Source organism: Sceloporus undulatus, chromosome 1 (genome assembly GCF_019175285.1).
Source record: "Sceloporus undulatus isolate JIND9_A2432 ecotype Alabama chromosome 1, SceUnd_v1.1, whole genome shotgun sequence".
NCBI classification, from domain to species: Eukaryota; Metazoa; Chordata; class Lepidosauria; order Squamata; family Phrynosomatidae; genus Sceloporus; species Sceloporus undulatus.
This window is the reverse complement of record NC_056522.1, coordinates 24,223,324-24,241,946: the sequence shown is the minus strand read 5'-3', so window position 1 is coordinate 24,241,946 and position 18,623 is coordinate 24,223,324. Positions and strand designations below refer to the sequence as shown.

The 18,623-nt window shown below is 39.9% G+C and overlaps 1 protein-coding gene across 1 annotated transcript in view; it reads right to left on the bottom strand.

Annotated features, from left to right (window-relative positions):
• Positions 1–18,623, bottom strand: part of TTL (tubulin tyrosine ligase) — a 39,610-nt gene that overhangs the window by 19,536 nt on the left and 1,451 nt on the right. The window contains exon 2 of the mRNA XM_042440512.1: positions 1,377–1,455. Within this exon, the coding sequence (XP_042296446.1) occupies positions 1,377–1,455 (79 nt within the window). The remainder of the gene's footprint in view (positions 1–1,376; positions 1,456–18,623) is intronic.

Here is an 18,623-nt window from a genome sequence, read left to right as displayed (position 1 = left end):
TAATAATAATAATAATAATAATAATAATAATAATAATAATAATAATAATAAACACTTTTTACCCCATTTTAGAAAAAGATGTTACTTTAGATTAGGATGAGCAGATTCCCCTCCCCCAAATGTTTCTGCCCTCACATGCTCCCATACCTCCTCTAAAATAGTGCTGTCCAAGCTATATGATGTGAGAAGCGTTGCCAATTTGGAAGCTGGAAATGGCTCCTATACCTTTTGTAACTGTATAGCAGAGGGGGATTTCAGCAGGTGTTCAGCAGTTGTTGCTTGTCATGCAACCAAGTGACAAGCAACACATCCTGAAATTTTCCTCTTGTACACAACTATAAGGAGCCATCTCCAGTTTTCACTCTGGCAAGTCTAGATGTCAACAGCAATATAATTCATAGGATGAAGAGGCAAGAAGGTCATAGGGAGGAAAGACTGGATACTCCAGGGCCACATTGGAGAACTGGAGACAGGAACCGGTTGTTAATTATTTTGAATGACATCTCTGTATGCATGGCCAATTTTTTAACCCAGTGTCCCCAAGACTGGTTTTCTTTCCTGGAAACTTACCTAGGACTGGCAGACAATGATTCATGGACCAGACCTCATCCCTGGTCCATGTCTCTAGGAGGCGTTTAAAAAACACTTGTTTTTATGTTGTAAATTTTTTTGAAGTTTCCTGTTGTGAAAAAAAGGCCTCTCTTGATCCTAAAATAGCCCAGGGACTCCAAAAACCTGACAAAAATGGCCCCATTCATCCTAGAGGGTGTTTGGTGGGACTGGAGTAAGTTTTTAATTTTTCTTGCAGAAAGTGTGGCTCTCCAACATCTCCTGGGCTGGGCTCATGCAGCTCCCTAGCTTCCAACAGATGCCCACCCTTGCTTCGGAGATAAAGCAACACTTTTAGGGTGGGAAATGGATGTAATGGAGCTGTTTTAATCTGATAACTTCAACCACTTTGCATATGTGGTAGGCACCTGAAAAACCTATGCATGCCAACTCACTCATCGACAAGTCAGTCATGTATATTCACAGTTATGCCTCACAGCTGGTTTTTGTAAAGAGAAGTGAGTCCACAGAATATAATCTCTATGACTCCAGTGATAAAATGCTTTATTTTGTCAGTCAAATAAATCAATCTCAACTTATATTATACAATATGGGCCAGTTATTGCAATCAAACCACAAAATGCTGCTCTTTGTTTGGTTAGACTAAAGATTTGGAATGTTAAGTCTCTTGCCCTTGATCAGAGTCACAGTCACAGCATTTAAACAGCAAAAGGAGATTACATGACTGAAGGTGATTCTACATTAAGCCTTCTAACTCATAGTTAAGTGCATGCATGCATACATGCACATTCACACACAAATCTTACTTCACTAAAGAGGCTTTGCGACAAAGTTTATCAGCTCCTCTGTAGTAGTTTACCAGCTGAACGAGGCCAGGTTCATGCCCTACAAAAGAGAAACACACACAGTTTTTTCCTCCAAATTCATTGGATTTTGAAAATGAGCATGGAAAAGAAAGTTAAGTGATATAGTCAGATAAATGTTTATACAGACAATGCTTATATTAATACCTTTTTGCCTAAAACCACACTAGAAGCAGTTTTCTGGATCAGACGTTAAATTTAAAATTCCAGCATATTGAGAACACAACCACAAATTATTTTTGAAGTCCAAGAAACAGATACTGGGTTGGCTTAAATAGGAAAGTTTTATAAGCAATGATGCTCATGTGTTCAAGACTCAAGGAAAGAATATGTATATATTTTATTTAATCACACATTGCTTAAAATTCTCTCCATCTTTGGATTTGTAAGTGGTATACTTTAGCCAGATGATATAAATACTGTTTAGGTAAGAGTTAGTGTGGTGTAGTGGTTTGAGTGTTGGACTATGACTCTGGAGACCAGGGTTTGATTTCCTGCTTGGCCATGGAAGTCACATGCCCAAGCAATGGCAAACCTCCTCAAAACCAATCTTGCCAAGAAAACCCCATGATAGGTTCGTCATAGGCTCCCGTAAGTAAGAAACAAGTTTAAGGTGCAAAACAACAACAACAACAACAAATAACCATGGACCTAAATCCAGTTGTTAGTACAAACTACAGCAGATTCTATGAATCAGTAGGAACTTGGCAACTCTGCACTTATGTAAGTTTCATTGATTCAGTGGGTCTTTTCAAGTAACAATTGGACTGAGCCACAGTTAGCTTTCACAAAAGTATGAGCACTACTTTTCTGCAGAAATTTGGGCCATCACTATTAGAGACTGAAGCCTATTGTATACATGCACATGAAATGGATGGTGCTAGGCTATCTGAGTTTACAACTAAATTTCAAGCAGTATATTTCCATATTTGAATTGCATCTTTGTGTCAAAGTTTGGAAAAATTACCCTTTCAGGCTATGAATCTTCAAATTCCTCTGTAAGCATGGTCATTGGCCATACTGGGATCTGTAGTCCAAAAAAAAGACCACCACCACCCCAAGTTGTTCCCTACATAAAGAAAAACAAGCAAGCATACACACAGACACACTTTGGCCTTAGGCTGCCCATTGTTTCCCAATCTATACTCCATTATAGTTGGTTAAATATGGAAGCAAAAGCTTCCACATTCCTCTCAGCTGGAGGGGAGGAAAGGAAAAGCAGAGCACATGAGGCTGAGGTTCATTCATGCAATAATAAATCACATATCCAGACTAAGGAAGACCAATACGCAGACAGGAACAGACACGAAAATTAAGATAAGTCCATGTTTGAACATAGGGTTCAAATGTGATCTGGGATGAGGTGTACTGGGCATCCTTACCTTTGAAAATTTGAAATTTTCCAGATGGGCTACTTAAATCGCATGGCCTTCAGAGGGATTTCAGGAGCTTAACTAGACACAGGATTACAGCCTGAAGTCATTTTCTATATAGATCTAAATCCGTATAGTAGTAAAAGCCACAGGTTAGTGGTCAACCATATGCTGCACATACAAAAAGGCTGCTAGTTCAATCCCTGACATGGTCTTCTTAAAACAACAACAACAAAACAGGATTTGAGAGCAAGAGGAATCATTGTCAGTCAGAAGGAAAAATATATCAGTACTGTTGGCCCTCCATACCCATGGGTCCAGCTATCTACATACATATTTTTTAAAAATATATAAATTCCCAAAAGCAAGTCTTGATTTTGCCATTCTATATAAGGGGCACCATTTTATTACACCATTGTATTAATGGGACTTGAGCATCCACTGATTTTGTTATCCATGGGGGCTGCTGGAGCCAAACCCTGGCAGATAGCAAAGGCCCACTGTATAGGTTAGATTCCCATACTGTATACAGTATTCAAAATACCTAGCAAGAAAACTGACATGACTACACCCACGAATGTTGTTTTTGTCCTCTTAGTGGTGGGAATCACACAGCCATTCAGATGTTGTTGGGATCATTCCTCACCACTGGCTATGCTGGCTAGGGCTTCTGGAAGCTGCAGTCCAACAATATCTGGAGGACTGTACAATTTTCACTCCTGTCAGTCCCTTTCCCCTCTGTAAAAAGAGCAGACTAAACCATAATCAAGAAGTTGCTCATGAATGCAGCAGCCTTTTCACTGACTTCTTTTGAACTTTCACTGGGTTTCTCATGTATAATACATTCCAACAGAAGTGCCACAATAGTTTCAGAAAGACCTGGGAAAGCTCTGGCACAGAAAATACTCTCAGGCAATGTTACATGAGACATTCCACATCAGGAGTGGTCAGATTGAGAAAGTGATGGGGATACAGTTCCTATACTTACGGGAAAGTTAAAGGAGTTGCACTTGAAAAAGTATTTTTTTAAAAACCTGTGGGACTTGGTTTAGCCCTTGACAAGTCTTAGCCTTGTTGAATACAGTCAGCCCTCCATATCGACAGATTCTTTATCCATGGATTCAACCATCCACGGCTTGAAAATATTCATATATATATATATATATATATATATATATATTCCAAAAAGCAAATCTTGATTTGGCCATTTTATATAAGGGACAACATTTTACTATGCCATTGTATGTAATGGGACTGGAGCATCCAAGGATTTTGGTATCCTATGGGACGGATGTCTTGGAACCAAATGGCAGCGGATACCAAGGGCCTACTGTATTTAAAGAAATGTAATGTTTTGATCACTGGACGACTCAGGGTTCAAATCCCCACTTGCAAGTCACACACTCTCAGTCTCAGAGGAAGGCAAAAGCAAGCCCCCCCTCTAACCAAATCTTGCCAAGAAAACCCTGTAATAGGTTTATTTTAGGATTAGCATAGGTTGGGAACGATTTGAAGCACACAACAACAAAACCTGCCCTTCGAATGTTTATGTATCACTCGAGGTGGCTAACAACAATTAAAATCCATCTCAAGATACAGTAACATTACAAAAAAATAGCAGGGCATGGGGCTAAAATCATCTTCATAGATCTTCAGAGATGCTACACATTAAAATATTAGCTAAAACTTATACACCAAACACCTGCTTCAAGGTCTTTGCCAGACTGCAGTTTGCTTTATCCAGAAGGTGTCAACCTAGCCTACAAAGACAATGAATTCCACAGTTTAGGTGAAGCCACTGAAAAGGCTTTGTTTCTTATGGCCGATAATCACAACTGCATCTCTACATTTGGGACAAAAGAGAAAGCCCTATACTTCATACCGTAGGGTTACCAATGGAATAAACCTACAACAGAAAAAATGTTTGGGCACATTCTAAGATGTTATGGTAAACTGATATAAAAAGTATGAAGGTTCTTAGCAAAAGCAATTTTAAGGACTCTCTGTCTTTCTTTGTACAGATACTGCGGCAATGGGGAATAAAGAGGTCTTTCCCCCAAAAAATGGCAACAATGGGGCATTGACAAAACTGAAGAGCAAAATAAAATTAGACACGCCATTCATTATGTTCAAATTGTATTTATCAAGTGCTTTTGATCACTGAAGGAGAGGGGGATTATAACAAGGGATTCAACAGTTCTGTCTTTGAATTTAACTCTGTACTAAGCCAGCTGTTAAAAGACAAGTTATTAAAACTGTAAGTATACTATAAACTTCAACAACTTGCAAAGGAGCAAAAAGCTGAAGATGACGCAGCAAGCAATTTAGAGTAACCAAACCCAAAGATAATTCTTCAGACTTTCATGGCAATCTATTCAAGCTACATAGAAGGGGAATCTCTATGGTACACTGAGTTCACCTTGAGTGTAATTGAAAAGGGAAAGAGATTAGAGAGAAAGGAAAGTAATTATTAATATAGTTAAGATTTACTCTTTTACAGCAGGAAATAAATGAGAAGGGACTTCTAGGACGAAACACAATGGCAAGGAACCATAGGAATTATCAACCCAAGAACTTCTTCACCGAAGAATAAGTTTATTAAAACTTCTTATCAAGCAGCTATGTAATGTAGACGTGGAAACAAAATTCAGGATTGTTATTGTTGTTAACAGCCGTCAAGTTGGTCTCAACTCACGGCAACCCTGTGGATGAGATATTTCCAAGACTCCCTGTCCTCCACTGTTCTGCTTAGTTCCTGTAAATTCATACCTGTAACCTCCTTAATAGAGTCCATCCATCTAGCATGCAGCCTTCCTCTCTTTCTATTTCCCTCCACCTTTCCTAGCATTATTTTTCCCCCAATGTCATGCCTTCGCATGATGTGTCCAAAGTAAGACAGCCTTAGTTTTGTCATCTTGGCTTCCAGGGAGATTTCTGGCTTGATCTGCTCTAGGAGCTATTTGTTTTTGTTTTTAGCTGTCCATGGTATCCTTAGCAGTCTTCTTCAGTACCACACCTCAAATGAACCTATTTTCTTCCTCTCTTCTTTCTTAACTAGTTCTCACATCCATACATGGTAGTAGGGAATACAATGACTTGTATTATTCTACCTTTTGTGTGTTACTGGATCACAATAAAATGTCACAAATCTTTAACCCCAACTGAACCTGACAATGTAATCTGCCCATATGCTTTTGGGATAGATGGCTGAGAAGGAGGAAAAGGAAGCAGGAAAGGAAGACAAAAGGTCCTAATCCCTCTCTGTTTCAGCCATCTCATTCTCAGTGGACAAAAGAGCATGAAGAACAAATGCAAAAGCTGCTGTTTCTTCCAACAATAGTAACACATTCTAACTAAATGCAAAAAAAATGCGTTTTCGCTGCAGTGATTTGAACATGACAAAGCAATCTTTTGCCTTGAAGAGTTAAATCCCTAAATTTTTAATGTGGCAGAGTCTTTGTCTTTTCAAATTATAAAGGAGTTTCCACCTTTAAGTTACTCCTAATTAATTACTGGGCTGATAATGCTAAATTTTTCATAACCATACATAACCAACAGCTATGCACAAGTATTTCTTGCTGTGTAGTTGTCTGAATTCCCCCCCCCCCCCGAACATCCAAACATTTCTGTTGCTCTGAACTATTTTTTGGCAATTGCCAGCATGAATACATTTCCATCCTTAAACAGATTTACTTTTAATTATGAGACATATCATGCGGGGGTGGGTTCTATTGCTACTCCTCCTTTATCTCTTTAAAAATTTTATAGTGTTATTGTACATCAGAGAAATGACACTGTCACACTATAGAACAAGATTTTTTCTTAATTTAGAGAAGATTTTAAAAATGCTCTTCAAACCATAGAAGCACCTCAACCATGCCTCAGTTTTTAAACAATTTTTTTAGGAAGAGCCTTAGCACTGATCCAGGAAATCTCTACAAATGTCACCCAAAAAGAATGGAACAAGTGGATGAGGAAACAACAAGAACCAGCAAAACCCAAGGAACCGTACATCACAAGAACTCATGCTTCTTTTAGAGGAGTCTGGCAGAGCTCCCAGTTCAAACTATACTCAGGCACACACAATAATTAAGAAAATATAGTTTGAGCAATCCTGTCAAGCCTTATCTGGTTTACCGTATATATCATATTTATCAGATCCTTCAACCATAATACATATATTCTATTCTGCAGGACTGATACTAACAAAAACATGAAACATATATTACATCCAACAATTTTATCTTTCATCTATCTTTATATAATGTAATTTCCTTTTGTTTTCCAAAACCTACCTGGCTGGCCTTTATGTTTGTCCGTTTATATCCCACTCCAGCAACGCTATATATCTAGTTTCTTTTCCTTCCATTTGAACATATGTCATCCAAACCTTCCATTCTTTATAAAAATTTACTAGTGTCTTATTTTTTGAGAGAAATGATAATTTATCCATTTCATACATGTGTTTTGAATTGGCAAAAAAGTATAAATTCCAAATAGCAAACCTTGATTTTCCATTTTATTTAAGGGACACCATTTTGCCCTGCCATTGTATTTAATGGGACTTGAGCATCCACAGATTTTGTTATCCACGGGGGATCCAGGAACCAAACTCCAGCGGATAACAAGGTTCCACTGTACATAATATTTTCAGTAATTCTGTGCATGAAACGACATTTGTGTACACTGAACCATCAGAAAGCAAAGGTGTCATTATCTCAGCCACCCATGTGGACAATAGTTTTGGATTTTGGACTATCTTTGAATTCTAGATAAAGGATACTCAATGTGTACTACAGTACTTTTGGGTGTTATAAAGATAAAACAACATTCCTTTTATGAAATAATTGAATGACTGGCAAAGTTATTACTATTTTTGGTGTAATGATGAGCAACATTTTCTTGCTATAACCAAAATGTACTTATGAGAAGGATAATTTGGAGCCTTTCCCCCCTATTTAATATTTAATTAATAAACCAATTTCCCCAAGCTTGCCGCACCACTGTTTAATGATTTTGTTTTTTAGCCTAACCTCAGAGCTCAGATCAATATTTTAAAAAGTTAATGCATTAACATTTTTTCAAAATTAAAGTTTCAAGCTCCTTGCTACTCACTGCATTGCTAATAATATGTTTTCACTGGTAGGTATTTACCAATTATCATAATGCATTCTAATTAATCATTAATCACTTAATTTAAAATGTAAGATACTCTAACATTTTCAAGCCAAAATAACCAATCATTCTAAACTGTATAAACAAGGGTGGGATTCATACTTCATCTTGAACTTGACTTCAGTCAGAACTAACTTGCTTTATTGCCTCATTGATTTCAGTGGGTCTAGTGTCATTAGTAGCGACAATGCCACAACATCTGTTTCACTCTCTCTTTTAGAGAAAGAGAGAGAGAGATGAATCTTTCCCCATTTTTAGATTCCAGCAAAGGAAACTAATTGCTGCAGTCTACACATTTTGCCTAGCATCCAACAATCCCAAAACCAGAATCTTTCAGAATTGTTCAAACTCCAGTTATACCCAGCTAGCAGTCACAGCAGAGGTCAACAGACTGAGCAAGGCTGTCTTTAAGGATCACCAGTCTTTTTTAAAATTTGTTTCTCTCCCCAGTTTTAATCCTGTGGAGCCTTTGCCTTTCCTTCTGCACCATTGGCTCACACAACTTTCTTTCTGAATGGACTGATCTGTCTATTCTGCATCATTCTGTGTCCTTTTCCCTCCGTTCCTATCCTTCCTGAACACAAGGACATTACTAGTGCTGGACTGGAGGTGGTCGTTCTTGCGTGCCTTCAAGTTGCTTCTGACTTATGGCAGCCCTAAGGGGTTTTCTTGGTAGAATCTGTTCAGGAGGGTTTGCTCTTGTCTTCCATAGAGGCTGAAAAAGTGTGATTTGCCCAAGATCACCTGGTAGGTTTCTATGGCTGAGCGGAGATTCGAACCCTGGTCTCCCAAGTGGGGGTAAGGTATTCATTTATTGTCCAGAAAAGCACAGAGGCTTTTAATAATAATCTTCTGTATGTTTATAAATGCTGTAGCCAGAACAGTACACAGAGCATCAGCTAGGACCTGATCAAAGGCAAGAACAATCAGAATTAGTCCCAAAATTTAGACCTGAAGCTTCTGGTAATGCAGTCCATTAGCCCTTAATGCAACTACACTGGGCCTCATTGCTGACTCACATTCCATTAGCATCAACCCTAATTGCCTTGGTCTCAATTCCTCTGATCAGCCCTATGGTCTGGCCAGGAACACTGACTCCACATTTTTGTTTATTAGATTTTATCTTATTTTTCTGCAGCTCCCTTCTACCATTCACCAAGATGACTTTTGAATTCTGACTCAAAAGGATCAACAACTTCTCAGAAAACCAGGGATAAAGTATTCTTCCTTTATTGTATTAATCACCATCATTTATGCCACTGCTTCTTAAGCTTTGTGATGTGGGGGACGGGGCAGATCTTTTCTCTTATTTATATTCCTGGGCATCATATTTATATTCATTGGTAACAACTGTTTTGTTCTTTCCTGGGAACTTGCTGCAATCTAGCTGTGATCGCCTTTCTCTGGACCAAGTCCCCATTAGACCTAATTCCCTGTTCATTTATTTAATTAAAAAATTGTATCCTGACTTTGTATCTTGCCGAGGTAGCTTACCAACTCACCCTCGCCCCCAAAAAACCAACACCCACTTTAAGACTGGTGTACTCCATATTCAGCCATCTAGATGTTTTGAACTACAATTTCCTGGCATCTTTGAAGATGCCAGCCACAGATTCAAGTGAAATATCAGGAATAAATTCTTCCAGAACGTGGCCACAAAGCCCAAAAAGCTCACAGAAAACTATGTCCACTGTATAGTCTAGTATCCTGTTTTCCACAGTAGCTAAATAGATATGCCTCTGGAAGCATATAAGAAGGGGACAAACATTATTGCATTCTGCTTCTTATGTTCCCAAGCAGTTTGAGATCAAGGGGGCAGCATGCTCATGAGTAGCAGCCATTAACAGCCTTACTTTCCATTAACTTATGTAATTCGCTTTTAAAGCTATCAGAGTTGACTTGAGGCCTTTCTGCAGCTTGTAAACCAGCTCAGTGATGAGACTTAGATATGGGAAACTGCCTCCAATAATACTTCCATGATGCTTCCATCCTCTCTCATCTTTGAAATCATTTCTCAACACCCACCTTCTCTTTTGATCTTGTCATCCAACTTTCCTAATTTGTTGTTATTTTGTGCCTTCAAATCATTTTGGAGTTATGGTGACCCCAAGGCAATCCTATCAAGGGTTGCATTTTTGTTCAGAGGAGGTTTGTCATTGCCTTCCCCTGAGGCTGAGAGAGTGTGACTTGCCCAAGGTTACCCAGTGGATTTCATGACTTAGTGGGAAATCAAACCCTAGTGTCTAGGATCACAGTCCATCGCTCAAACCACTACGCCATACTCAACTTTTCACAAATAAATTATATGATAACTGATGTGAATGAAGATTAAGAATCACTTCAGTTTTCCTCTCCTCCCTTGGCTCGCTGTCTTCAGATGGATTTTAGTGTGCATGCTCCTTGAAGACAGAGACCACACTTTCCATTGTAAAGCCTAATTCATTGTAAAACGTATGATTTCTTAAGAGCAGATGCATTATAGTATGGTGCACCAAAAATAAAAAGTCTGGGGTGACCTTAAACACTGACAAATTTATTGTGGCATAAGTTCCCATGGGTCAGAGAACATCTCACCAGATACACAGAATGTTAATTTAGTCAGTAGCATCTGCTTGGGATGGGATGGTGTCTGTGTATAGAATGCAAGCAGTGAGGTCAAAAAGAATGAAAATACAAAGAGTTTAATAACCACTGTGTGTACTTTCTGGATTTCAATCCTAGACTCCCATTTTCCACCCAACCCACATTCAAATGGTGACAAAGAGAGCCAAAAGAAATCCCAGCCTCTCAAATCTCATGCAAATATGAACTGCTAGCATTTAAAAAAAATCACTTTTAAAATCATATTATTTTACTCAACTTGGAAACGTTACTTGCTTTGGACTACAGTTCCTAAAGTATTCTAGTCAAATAGGTCCACTGACTATGCTAACAGAGGAGGGATTTCTGGGTATTGCAGTCCAAAAAAGTAATATTTTGAAGCTTTATTCTTGTTCATTTAAAAAGAAATGTGCTCTGTAAATGAACAAGTCACTTAAGTGATGCAATTTACTCCTTTAGGCACCCTGCTATGCTTCATCATAGTAGTTGAAGGGATTTCTCCTCCAAGATCACATTTAGAAATTGAGATAATGGAATCTGTGGACGGGCAGATCAGCTTGGAAGAATATGGAAAACTAATATGGACAAGGCAGATGGAGGAGAGCAGAAGGGAAACATACATACAAACTAGCTGCCACTGATTCATTTTTTAAGAGAAGTTTATCTTCCTAAAAATAAGAAAAGAAGCCACTTATCCTTTAAATGAAGGATGTCCTAAATTTAAAAGCTTGACCTTTGAGGGTGTTTTTTAAATTACAGTTGCTCTTATACCAATTAAGCAGTTCATGGCTTAAGGAGAGATCTAGCCTAGCCATAACTTTGCATAGAATATATGAAGCTACTAAAGTGGAGTGAAACCAATGGAATCAATAAAATTCCAGCAGAGTGGTTCCCAGTCTTTAGTCCTCCACAAATTTTGGATTTCAGTTTACAAAAGCCCTAGCCAGGATGGCCAAGAGTCTGCATTTATGTGAAGTCTCAAACCTTTGGCAGAAAAGTAGTTGGGAATCACTGTTTTATCTCAATCTTCTCCAGGGTGACTGGTTGGCTCTCTAGACATGGAGAAGGAGGTCTTTCTCATCACCTGTTACTTGATTTTTGTAGATGGAGATAGCAGAGACTGAAGTGACCTTGAGACCTTCAGAATTCCACACACGTTCTGGGTGCTAAACACGTTAAACATCCAAACTCTTTGGAATGCCAGCCAATGAGCAGATTAAAACCCAGGGCTTTCAGCATTATACAGCAAAATGCCTCCAGAGGCCTTTTTGAGACCACCTTTCATTTAGGAGTCCTGAGGTCTGAAACTGTTCTTATTGGCAAATGATCTAACTTTGGTATAAAGAATCTGTGGCTCTCCTGAAGTTGCTGAACTGCAACTTCTATCCGCCCAAGCCAGCATAGGCAACAGTAAGGCATGATGGAAATTGCGGGGGGGAGAACACATGTTCTCCATCTCTGATCCAACAGATACTCCTCAGCATTCTGTGCTTTCCAGTGACCAAGGCTGTATCCACACTGTAGAAATAATCCATTTGGACACTACTTTAACTGCCATAGCTCAATGCTATGGAATTTTGGGAAATGTAGTTGGTTGTGGCACCAAAGATCACTGATGGAGAAGACTAAATGTCTCACAAAACTACAGTTCCCAGAAATCCATAGCCCTGACCCATGGCAGTTAAAGGTGTTCAGACAGGATTATTTCTTCAGTGTGGTTAAAGCCTCAGTGAGGATTTCCAGCAACAAACTGTTGAAAGAAGGAAACTGGTATTTTAAAAATTACACTGAATTTTTAAAATTACACTGGATGATATATGGTGCAGCATGTTCCCAATTTAAGATATCTGGCATTGTTATACAGGATGTCTGCAGAGTACTCAGCCTAACTTAAAAGCACAAGCTACTGCAATTTCTGCCTCATTTAAAAATAACAGCTGAGATATATGGTGCATGTAAGAGCTGAGATGGAAAAGCACAGAACACATAACCTTGGGGGAAAAGGACTTCTGCATGCTAGCAGCTGAGCACACATGCCTAGCACATAGTCACAATCCCTCAAGGCTAGTTTCCATGACATTGTTGGCCCTCTTAATGGATGAGACACGTGGACTTACTTTGTCAGTTTAATCATGGTCTGATTAATTTATAAATTTAAGACTACACTTTTACACTAATTTGCATCAGATGAAATCCCACTGAACTCAATGGAAATGACTTCGGAGAAAGTACTGGATGCACAGGATTGCTCTCCAGGTTCCTTTTCTAGGTGATAGAATTGTTGTTGTGTTCCTTCAAGTCGTTTCCAACTTATGGTGACCCTAAGGCAACCCTATCACGGGTTTTCTTGACAAGATTTGTTCGGGGGAGATTTGCCTTCCCCAGAGGCTGAGAGAGTGTGACTTGTCCAGGGTCCCCCAGTGGGTTTCATGGCGGAGCTGGGAATTGAACCCTGGTCTCCAAAGTGGTAGTCCAACACCCAAACTATTATGCCACAATACTTACTTGTAAAGTGACACAAGGTATGATTCTGCATGTTATTACAATTGTTCACTTATCTCAGAAAGAAGCATACAGTTGGTCAATTTGTGATCTCTCATATTAGCTCTCTTGTTTTTTCTACATTTAGGAGCAGGAATGGGAATGTCTAGCATTGTCTCACTTTGTTTTCTCAGCAGCTTAAAACATTTGAGATTCTTTCCATTACTATTACAAGCTAGCATCTATGCAATAATTGCAGTCTACACAGATCTTTACACATGCTGGATCCACACTACAGAAATAATCCGGTTTGGATTATTGGAACAAACTACGCTTCCCAGGATTCCATAACATGGAGCCACGGCAGTTAAAGCGGTGCCACACCGGGTTATTTCCACAGTGCGGCTTGAGCCCGAGTCGTACTCCTAGAATCAAAGAGCTGTAAGAGACCACAAGTTCATCTAGTAGCCCAACCTATTGCCAAGGCAGGAAACCTACTACTGCAAAAATCCTGATAGCTGGTCATCCAGTGTGCTTAAAAACATCCAACACCTTCCAAAGCACTCTGTTCCATAGGCAAACAGGTTACCCTGCCATGATCAGCCTGTAGACCACATGTGGCACCAAGAGCTGTTTTTGTAATCTCACCAGATCACCCTTTAAGTTAAAATTTTACCGTCCCCCACTATCTCCCCCAAACTTTGCTGTATCCCTTAACCCTTTCTGGCACAAGAGAATCCTATTTAAAAAAACAGTATGTGAACAAGGCAGTCAGCATGGAATTCCATAGCTTGGGAGCAGCCAGTGTGAAGGATCTCTCCCATGTCCTCATCAAACAAACTTATGATGGTGACTGAGAGAAAGTCTTCCCCAACAGATTTTTAGACTTTGACAGGCTTGGATGGGGAGATACAGGCTTTGCTCCATCATCCATCTGACAGTCCTTCAAACATTTGAAGACAGCTGTCCCATTGCTTCTGAACACTTTCAACTCCTGGCTACACATGCCCAGATCTTTTGACTTTTCTTTGAAGGGCTTAATGTTCTGTCCTAAATGCGATCATTACACATTGATTCTTAGACTCCAACAGAAAGTCCTAATTTTAACAGTTTAGGGTACACAGAGTAGTTTTGATTCTGTTTGTATTAAATATAGTCAACCCTCCATATTCACGGATTCTACATCCATGGATTCCTATGTCCACAGCTTGAAAATATATATGTATATTTAAAAATCCAAACAGCAAACCTTGATCTTGCCATTTTATATAAGGGACACCATTTTACTATGCAATTGTATTTAATGAGACTTGAGGATCCATGGATTTTGGTATCCATGAAAGGGGGGGGGGGTTCCTGGAACAAAATAACAACAGATACCAAGGGCCCACTGTATTAAGAGTCAGGTGGGCAGTTGCCTGAACATCCAGGATCTACATCCATCCATTGTTTCCAAAAATTAAAGTGACAGACATTCACTTCCAGGTTTGGGGGCTAAAAAGATATCTCCATAGCCTCAAAAATGGAAATCTGTACTCCCTAGAACCTAGCACAATTTTCTTCAGCTTCATTTTTTTCCTCCCTAGCAAGAGTGCTTTATCAAGGGCTTTGTCTTTCAACCCCCATATTACACCAACATCGGGCTCTCTAGATGGGTTCTATCACAACAGTCCTAAATATGGGATGCACTATAGTTGGGTTGGCTCTCATCACACCCAGCCAGTCTCCCTACTGGCCATGTTGCTGACGAAGATGGTGATTGAATTCCAACATATCTGGGGGACTCCACGCAACTATATACAATATAGTCACCCATGTCACTCATATACATACTGTATATACTCATGTATAAAAGTAGAAATTTAGGTCAAAAATTTACCCCAAAAACCTGAGTCGACCTATCCATGGGTCAATTTAAATACTGTACTTTACCTCTTCTTTAAAAAAGGAACCATCCCTTGGTGAAAGGCAAGAGCATAATCTGTCCTGGAATCACTGACTCTCTTCATTTTTCTCATCCATTAGGAGCACAGTTACATCTGCTTGAATTTTGTAAGTTCTTTGGCATTGTTTTCCTTTGCTTCATCCTTTATGTCCTTTTTTATGCGCTCCTAAGTTTGACCGTCAACCTATCCATGAGTCATATCAAAATTTATAGTTTTGGGCCCCAAACCTGCCTTTGACGTATATATGAGATTGCATACTGTATATGCTCAACTATATAAATCCAACTATGTACGTGTCTATTCAGACACAAGGCCCTCTGAATTCAGTAGGACTTACAGATATGTGTGTAAGAAATGCAGTTCACGCACATCACTATACGTTAGGCTTGAATATGCTTATCTCTTACATTTCTGTTGATAACACAGCTAGCCATTGTTACAGTAATCCAGTCTTTGGAGAAGCCACTTGCTCTGGAAACAAGCTGTGCTCTTTCATTCCATTTGGCAGACTGGCTCAAATTTCCATGAACAGAAATTAAAATAACGCTCCTGGAAGCAAATGAGACTAATACATAAAATTAAGGAAACAGAAACTCTGCAGTGAACAATCCCTTTCTATTCACTGCAGTGTCTACCAGTTTCAAAGTACCCTGATAACTATTTGAACTCAAATACATATGTATTTGCAACACAACTTAGCTCATGAGCTATATCTTCATGTTAATTTAGATGAATCTTGATCTGCTGCTATAGTTTTTTTAAACCCAGTATTTAGTGTATACATTTCCCAACTAATATCCCCCCTTGGGAAAAGTCTCCCCCCCTCCACATTATTTCAACAGGGAAACTTTGTAAATTTTTATTTGATTTATTGTTGTGTGCCTTCAAGTTGTTTCCAACTTATGACGACCCTAAGGCAACCCTATCATGGGTTTTCTGGGCAAGATTTGCTCAGAGGTTTGCCATTGCCTTCCCCTGAGGCTGAGAGAGTGTGACTTGCCCAAGGTCACCCAGTTGACTGAGCAGGGAATCGAACCCTCGTGTCCAGAGTTGCAATCCAACACGCAAACTGCGCCACTTATATTCTGCTATAAAACATTTGCAACACCAGGTTTCAGCTACAACCTAATAGATATTGATAGCATAGTTTTATATATATGGGGGGGAGCAATCTTCTTGGGCTGAAGAGTCACATTCATCACTGCAGAAACTTTAAGGGGTGTGTGTACAACTGTATGCTGGGTAAGGCCAACGCAAGAATGGGGTTGAAAATGGTTCACCTTTCACTCCCGCAATTTGAATAAAAGCACAGGGATGGAAAGGTGGCCTAACCCTTCTTCAGGAATCCTGATCAACACTGCTGGTTCCCCATGCTAATTTGCTGTGCGTGTTCGAGTCATTTCTGACTTATGGCAACCCTAGGGTGGACCTATCATGTTTTTGTTTCTGTTTTGGCAGAGTTTGTTCTTGCCTTCCTCTGTGAGAATGTGACTTGTCCAAGATCACCCAGTAGGTTTCCATGGCCAAGCGGGGATTCGAACCCTGGTCTGACAGTATCCTAATTCATAATTCAAACCAGTATATCATGCCATGGGGACATGATAGCTGATAACTGCCTGATCCACACTGCCAAGCTGACAGATCAACAGGGAAGTAGTGGGGGAATGGTTGAGGTATCCTGGGCCTTTGCAAGCCATATAGTCAGCCCTCCACATTCTCTGAGGTTAGGGGCACAGGGCCCCTGTAAAAGTGGAAAACCCATGAATAATTCTAGGGGCCCCAAACCACAATTAACATACACAAAATGTATGATCTGCAGCTTCAATCTAGCATGGATCTCTTTGAGGCTGATGGGACTTGCCACTACCGCCTCTGCTGCCCTGCACCATTTTGAAGGGGTGTCATATTGAGGAGGGAGCAAGCTTGTTTTCTGCTGCTCCAGAGAAAAGGACCCAGAACAATGGATGCAAGCTCCAGGAAAAGAGATTCCACCTCAACATTAGGAGGAACTTCCTGACAGTAAGGGCTGTTCGACAGTGGAACAAATTACCTCAGAGAGTGGTGCAGTCTCCCTCCCTGGAGATCTTTAAACAGGGGCTGGATGGCCATCTGTCAGGGATACTTTGATTGAGATTTCCTGCATGGCAGAATGGGGTTGGACTGGATGGCCCTTGCGATCTCTTCCAACTCTAGGATTCTATGATTCTAATACAGACTTACAAGCTTCAATTGCAGTCTCTCAGTCTGGCAAAGCTTCAAGTCCCTATTAACAATGGCACAGGGAAGCAGCAGAGGTGGCAGCAAATAATTCATGAATAATCAAACCTGCAAATGTCAAACCTGCAAAGCGTAGGGCCAAGTGTATGATCTTCAGATTACTTGCATGTTCACTCAACCATTGAGGCCAATGGGGCTGAATCCCAGGTAAACAGGCATAGCAGGGGTGACCAAAATATGGCCTTCAGTATGTTGGACAGTAATTCACATCGGCCCTAACCAGCATAACCAATGGTGAAGCTGCAAGTGAACCACACCAGCACATTTTGACCATCCATGCAGCACTTACCTTGTAGCCTTAGCCTGCAATCCTCTACTCATTTCCCAAGGAGCCAATCCTATTTGGGCACACCCACAGAACTGTATTGCTAAGTATAAAGGCCTTAGAATCCAAAGGATCTATGTGCATCTATTAGAGAGACAGTGTGGTATAGTGGTTTGAGCCTCGGCTCTCTGGTAGACTGTGGAGACCAGGGTTTGACCCCCCTCTCAGCTATGGAAACTCACTTGGGCAAGTCACACCCTCTCAGCCTCAGAAGAAGGAAAAGGCAAGCATCCTCTGAACAAATCTTGCCAAGAAAACTCCATGATTGGTTCACTTTCAGGTCGCCATAAACTGGAAACGGCTTGAAGGCACACAACGCCAACAACTGAAGCCACACATGTCATGATATTTCTTAACAAAAGCTAGAAATGGAAACCTAGTTCCACAATATTTACTTTCCTCCTGTAATGAATAATGAATAAATATACACAGACTTAAGATTCAAAAAAGAGGGAAACTTCTGCTCATGTGCCACTAAACACAGCTGCAGCCAAGTCAAGACTAGGCCTAAAACAGTGGGAACCAACCAGTATTAATCTGAAGTTTAGGTTCCTGACATTATGAGAACAAAAGTGTTACTTGTCCATCAGTCTTTCAAGTTTTGCTCAAAGGGATTTACAATCTGCCATAAGGAAGCAAGATGGAGACAATGTAGTCACTTCTCGCAACTTTGAACTGGAGAAAGCAAAAATGACTTTTCAATCCCAAAGCCAGGTACCAAATGTATAAACAATGGACTAACGGTGATTATAATTCCAGTGTTGTGACTCAATCTGATAATTTGTTTTTTTAATCTAAATTGCCTGTATCTTTCTGTAACTCTTCTGTTTTATATGGCTTTACATTATAGCATCTAAGTCTGGGTTCACTGGCTGGGAATAAAGGTGGATTGAAATAAGAGATTGGAAAAGCTCCATCTGAAAATAGCAGACTGCATTCCTTCAGGGATCCCTGGCAGGAGGTCATGGAAGGAGATAGACTGAAATATGGCACGGTGGTTACCACCGTGCCA